Source organism: Sinocyclocheilus rhinocerous, unplaced genomic scaffold (genome assembly GCF_001515625.1).
Source record: "Sinocyclocheilus rhinocerous isolate Xijiao unplaced genomic scaffold, SAMN03320098_v1.1 scaffold792, whole genome shotgun sequence".
Classification (NCBI taxonomy): Eukaryota; Metazoa; Chordata; class Actinopteri; order Cypriniformes; family Cyprinidae; genus Sinocyclocheilus; species Sinocyclocheilus rhinocerous.
The window spans coordinates 839,304-846,135 of record NW_015626872.1 but is presented as its reverse complement, the minus strand read 5'-3'; the positions used below and the strand labels follow the sequence as shown (position 1 = coordinate 846,135).

At 38.5% G+C, this 6,832-nt stretch overlaps 1 protein-coding gene across 1 annotated transcript in view; it reads right to left on the bottom strand.

Annotated features, from left to right (window-relative positions):
- The window catches only part of mprip (myosin phosphatase Rho interacting protein), a 65,329-nt gene that overhangs the window by 38,223 nt on the left and 20,274 nt on the right, over nt 1-6,832 (bottom strand). The window contains exons 5-7 of the mRNA XM_016527844.1: nt 5,420-5,594; nt 4,730-5,168; nt 1,977-2,103 (exon numbers count right to left, since the gene is read on the bottom strand). Coding sequence (XP_016383330.1) covers nt 1,977-2,103; nt 4,730-5,168; nt 5,420-5,594 — 741 coding nt within the window. The remainder of the gene's footprint in view (nt 1-1,976; nt 2,104-4,729; nt 5,169-5,419; nt 5,595-6,832) is intronic.

Below are 6,832 nucleotides of genomic sequence, written 5' to 3'. Positions count from 1 at the left end.
GTTGAACCCCTGATGTCACATGGACTATATCACCGATGTCCTCGCTACGTTTCTGGACACTTGCTGTCTATGGGAGGGTCAAAGAACTCACGGGATGCATCAAAAATATCTTAATTTGTGTTCTGAAGATGAGGTCTTACGGGTTTGGAACGACATGAGGGTGAGTAATTAATGACAGAATTTTCATTTTTGGGTGAACTATCCCTTTAAGTTGACTATTTAATGGTGTAGTACAGGGATCCTCAAATCTGGCCCACAAGATCCACTTTACTTCCACAGAACAGCATACATTGGCTGCGTCCGAAAGCACAAAAATGCTGCCTTCGGAGGCAGCATTCCAAGGCAGGAAGGCATCAAGGCACGTCCGAATCCAAATTCTGCTTTACTTCCTGTCTCCGGAGGTACCTTCTTCTGATCGAATTTTGAAGGCAAGATAGATGTATCCTTCGCTGCCTTTGATATTCCACAATCCTGTGCGTTCCATTCCATGACGGTTGAGCTAAAAATAAAGATGGCGTCTGAAAGTTGCGTTTGTTGGTCAGTTTGTGTGTAAATGTATATTTCTGACTAACGTTTTGAATGAATGAATGATGCATTTATATAGCGCTGCAGCGCATTGGCCCTCCAGGGTAAGATTTGAGGAACCCTGGTGTAGTATGTAATATTGACAGCTAGTGGTTGAAATGGGTACTGCAGTCCAAATTCAAAATACTGGGGGTATTCAAAACATGCCGGTTGCCAGATTGAGGACACACAATAGAAACAAGCTCAGTTGACACTTAAAGGCATGAGTTGATTTATTCGTGGTTTAATATGCCTCTGGTCATAGAGATTTTTAGGTGCATGCAGAGGTTTTTTTCAGGTTGGGTAGAATCTGCTATCTCTAAACCAGTTTGTTTACTCGCTTCCATGACTGTATACATATTCAGTAAAATGGCAGTGGGCGGAGTCACATAGACCAAAACAAAAACAGACATTCCAACAAGGAACGTACATTTAAATGTACAATAACTGGCAGTAGCATTGTTTTTCAAAGAAACAAGTAGGTGAACTAAGCATGTCTCCTAAATATGTGCAAACATATTATGGTAATTTTATGCTTTAGTACAGAACAAAAAAAAATGTACATACGGAACCTTGAATCTGTCTAATTTTCTGGGGGGGGGAATTTTTTTGGGGGGCCATATCTCCCAGCCCTAAATGAAATACAAAAAAAATTATTTAAGGGAAAGAAAAATTATAAAAAAACAAAAACCCAACAAGATGCAGCAGCTCTATAAACCATGACGAAAAAGAGACGTGGCAACTATACATTTTTTTGTCAAAGAAATTTATTCGGCCCAATGCACAAGACTGAGAAAGGAAAGAAACTGTCAGGGGAATCGGAGCACATAATGGAAACTGGAAATTAACTGAAACAAAAGGTCATGCGTGCAAGAGCCAAAAAACAGCTGAACGTTTTCTTAAAAAAAAAAATCATTAGGTCATCTTTTCTGTTTTGCTTTAAAGAGATAGTTCACATAAAAATGAAAATTCTGTCATCATTTACTCACCCTCATGTCATTCCAAACCTGTATAAGCGTCTTTCTTCTCCGAAACACAAAATGATATTTTGAAGAATATTTTTTCCCATACTATGGAAGTCAACGGCTACCGACAACTGTTTGGTTACCAATTTTCTTCAAAATATCTTAATTATTGTTCAACAGAAGAAAGAAACTCATACAAGTTTGGAACAACATAAGTGAGTAAATGATGACTGAATTATCATTTTTGGGTGAACTATCCCTTTAAGACGATTATACAACTTTAAATGCCGAGTTTCTAGGGATTCCAAGTTTTCGCCACATTCACATCGAGAGCTCGCATGAGTGAGGAGACGGCGTCTCCAGGAAGTGCATGATGACAGTGCCGGCTGTAAAACCATCATGTGTCTGTGAATATGAACATTGGGGGTTTGGGTAAGTATACATTACCTCCCGCTGGAATCGTCTCATTTCACTGCGGCCCTGCCGGACTCCACTGCATCTCTCCTCCACCTCCATTCTCTCAGCGTGCTCCAGCTCCAACGCCTCCAGCTTCTCAATCACATTTGAGCGCCCACTAAGAATGCAGAAACAGAAAGAGATCTCAGAGACATTACAGTGCAGTGTAGATTCTGCAGTTTCCGGCTTAATTTGCCTCTCAATTCAAGCAATCCTTTCACACATGCTGTCTGACTGACAGACCTTGCTCTCTCAATGCTCGTATGGAGATCATCAGTGAAGGTAAACTGGAGGAACCAAAAAAATGTGCACCAAGATATCAAAACATCACGTCTTACAGTGTAAATTCAGTAAAATGTACAGCTCATTTTAATTACAGGCCTGCTGCTCAGTGTCTATTAGAAACCTCAAGTCTACGGCAGTAATAGTTTTATTGCATATTTTTACTTCAATAATGTTTACTGCATTATCCTCTTATCCTGTCATTTTTGTTCTTTGCTCTTTATTTTATAAATGACTTTTTACTTTAATAATTATCTGAAAAAGAAAAAGAAAAAAAAACGAAGAAAATGTTTACTAAATCGAAGAAACACTATATGGCATTATTCTAATTTAATTGGTTAATATTTATATTAAATTTTTACTTTAAGGGAGTGTCTTCAAGAGCAAAACAACTAACATTATGAATATAAAAACAAGTTTAATTAAAAATTTTTAAATATATTATAAACTACCGTTTAAAAGTTTGGGGTCAGTAAGATTTTTTAATGCGTTTGAAAGAAGCCTCTTTTGATTATCAAGACTGCATTTATTTGAGCAATAAAATACAGTAAAAAGTGAATTATTACTACAATTCAAAATAGCCGTCTTATATTATGAATATATGATCAATTGAATTTATTGCTGTGATCAAAGCTGAATTTCCATCATCATTACTCCAGTCTTCAGTGTCACATGATCTTCAGAAATCATTCTAATATGCTGATTTGCTGCTCAAGAAATTTCTGATCATTATCAATGTTGAAACCAGTTGTGCTGCTTCATGTTTTTGTGGAAAGTGGAAACCGTGACATTTTATTTTTCAGGATGCTCTGATGAATAGAAAGATCAGAAAAACAGCATTTATTTGAAATAGAAATCTGTTGTAACATTATAAATGTCTTAACTGTCACTGTTGATCAGTTTACTGCATCCTTGATGAAGGTATCGATTGGTAAAACTTTTATCTTCCTCGGGAAGGAGTTAAATGTGTCTCCTGGTTTTGATGACCTCAAACACACGAACATTCCCCGACATACAGTCAGGACTTCAGTTCACAAAACCATGTCTGAAAATATTAAATGATTTTTTTCAAATTTTGCCCTTATTTGGGTTCTGCACTGCATTGTCAGCCTCCTTAAAAGGAAACAAGAAAGCCAGTAAGTGAGGTATGTGTGTCACATGACTGCTCACAGCCTCATTGGCTACTAGATACAAAGTGGCACAATTCCCATAAACCCAAATTAAACCAGAGTAGAGAGCGTTCCGTTCTTTCTCTATGAATTCTTCAGTGCTGCTCATCTATGCTTGTCAGGAAAAGTACGTCAGAGATGTTGTTTGAGACGGCGCTCTCGAGGGCTTTGACCTCAGAGGGTTGATGAGAGCTCCTTAAAAACAGCAGCATTTATCCTGTTAACTCAGTAGTAAATGTAAGCAAATATAAGCTTATAGATTTCAGCTGAATACAGGCTCAGGACTCAGAGACCTTCCTCCATTCATTTGATTAATGAAATGTCTCTTTTTACAATTTATTAACAAGAAAATAATGTGGAATGCTAGATAATGGTGACTGAACAAATCCCCAGTGTGTCAGTGAGATGCTATAATGGATTTATAAATATCTTGAATCAGTTTTTATATTTATATTTTACGTTTTCATTTTAATTTTAGTTAAAATTTTAGTAGTTTTGTTGTTTATTTTTAGCACTTTTGGTTTATGTCTACATTTTTAATTCAGTTTTAGTTATTCTAGTACATCAAGTTAAACTAAATTGTGTAAAAGTTTTTTATATTTTATTTCGGTTACATTTTTTTATAGGTTTGGTTAACTAAAATAACCCTGCAAATCCCAGATGTGAGGGTCTTCTGTTTTTTTTTTTTTTAATAAGAGATTGTACTGATAACTGTAACTTGGATAGTTTTAACTAATTTATTTTTATTATAATTTAAAAACTAATTATTTAGATTACAGTTATCAGCACAATTTAAGATATTTATTTATATTTATTATAATTTAATATAATTTAATTTAATTATAATTTAATTACATTTATTATAAATGCTGGGGTGGGAAAATTATAAGTGTTATTATACGTGTTATGTCAAAGGTCCCTGTTATTGTTAAAATTGTAATAAATTATTAAATTGTATGAATTCAATAGATGACACATGCTTTTCGATTATTAAAATTAAATTAAACCATTAAAAAGAAAAACACAGAATCTGGGTTATGTTATTCCTTTGGACAGTATAACAAAATGTATCAAAAATAAAATAGAATTGGGGAAGCAGTGATGTTTACTGACTGTTTACGGCAGGGCGCCTATCTAATGATCTCCAATATTCCATGACAAAAGCACGTTGCAAAACACTTTCTGGCCTAATAAGGCACATGTGGTTTTATCCCTGTTATACACCGAGTTTAATCAGCATGCCTTAAAAGGAGATGCAGAGAGCAAGTGTGTAAGGGAACGGCCTGCGCTCACCTTCTCTCCGGGCTGAACACAGACTCTTGTCTTTCCGGACTGCGCAGGCGGCTCCGTTTCTCCGGCTTGCGGGTCTCTGCGTCTCCACGGCGGGCCAGAGCGCGGTGCGCGCGTCCGAGAGGTTCAGCCGGGTGGCTGTCGGTGCTGGTGACGGTGCTGCCACTGGCATCCGAGTCCAGAGAACTCATGGAGCCGCTGATGTGGGAACCATTGGACAGCAGGCTGCTGCCTGATGGGAAGGGGTCGCTAGGAGCAGGAGACAGGCAGCGCGGGACGCCCCCTATCTCTGCACTGTGCCGGCTGGACGAGCTGCCCGTGGGCGACAGGGGGTCATGAGAGGGCTGGGAAACAGCCGAGTGGAAGGAGAGCCCGCTTCGGTCCACCTCGTCACCGTTCACTGAGCTCTGATCCGAGCACCGGCTCACCATCGACCCCTCACCTATAGAGTACAATGGAGAAGAGTGACTTCATGAAGGGTTTTAGCCAAACTAATGTGTATTTGAATTCATCTAATTAATTAAATGATGTGCTGACTAATTAATTGCAAATTTATTTGGGCTGAGAAATTTGATGGACAGGTCTGGACTGGGCAGCCGCGTTAAATGCCTTAATCATTTTAAAGCATTATTTCTTCCACAATTAATCGCACCAAATTAGCGTGTTAAATCAACAGCCGAATGTCTGCCACACCTGCAGAGGGCAGTGGTGAGCCAAGAGGCGGCATCTCGCTGGAGGACCACGTCTGGGACATGTCCGCCTCTCTGCTTTGCAGCTCCTCCTGCCATATGATAGAACTGGAGTCTGGAGTCTTCTCTGCTTCTGGGATGCCCGAGCCGGTCACCGCTACCTTTGCTGGGCCTGGTTCCTGAAATCAAGCACATAACACCCATTGTTTCACTACTCGCTGAATTTACTGTATAACGCTGAATGTCACGGAATATGGCACATTTTAAATGAATAAACTGGTTGTACATGTAATCATATAAGGGTTGTACATGTAATCATAATCATTTAAAGTATTTTTTTTTTTTAAAACAATATTGTTATTTACATTTATGCTAAATGCATAAACGTAAATTAAATAATAATTTGAAATAATGAAATAATATTTATTAAAACAGCATTTTGTAAGGAATATCCTACAATATCATAATTTTTCGTCTATGCTTTAATTCAAAGGGGACCTATTATGAAAAAAATCACTTTAACACAGTTGTGTGACTGCAGCGTGTGAAAACAACCAGCCTGTAATGGCAAAAATCCACCCATTCATTTTTTTATAATCCCAATAAATCATAAACAGTCTCTCAGAACAAGCGATTCCAGATTTCTCCCTAGATACACGTCACCATAGGGAAAAGGTCCCACCCATTTGTGACGCTCTCTGCCCTATTAGCATAGACACAGGCCTGATTGAGTAGCAGCAGTCCACCATTACTGTAGACATACAATGTCAGTGCCAAATAGGCATTACAAGTGTTGTGTTTTGGGATGCACCAATGAACATATGAGCTCCATAGACTCCCTCCATCTGAGCCGCTAAAGACACTGTGGTTAAGTTTCATTTTCGAAGGAAATATCCCGGGGAAAAAAATCGATAAATTCATGCCAATCATTTTACATGTCTGATTCTGAAAGAGGGATCAATACCAACGTGCTCGAACGTCATCCAGACAAAGCGCGTCATATTTTGTTTTCAAATTGCCTTTCTGAAAGAGCTTCTTGGCACTCTGTAAGGCTAATGTTGCTAAAGCTACCATCGTCTCTGCCTCTTATCACTGATGCTGCCTTCACGTGCTACCAAAACGATCGTAAACAGGAATGTGGTAGTTAAAAAATGCATATGAAAGCAATGTGAGTTGATCGCTTGAGAGTTTCTGACAGTTTCAGTACATGAGATTGTGATATTGTTGCCGGTGTGCCGGACTCTGAAGCTCCGCCCTCTTCTGAAAAGGGGGCGGGAGCACCAGCTCATTTGTATTTAAAGGGACAATGACAAAAACGGCGCGTTTTGGCTCATACCCTAAAAGTTGCAATATAAACAAGCTATAAAAAATGCCCTGGTGGGTATTTTGAGCTAAAACTTCACATACACACTCTGGG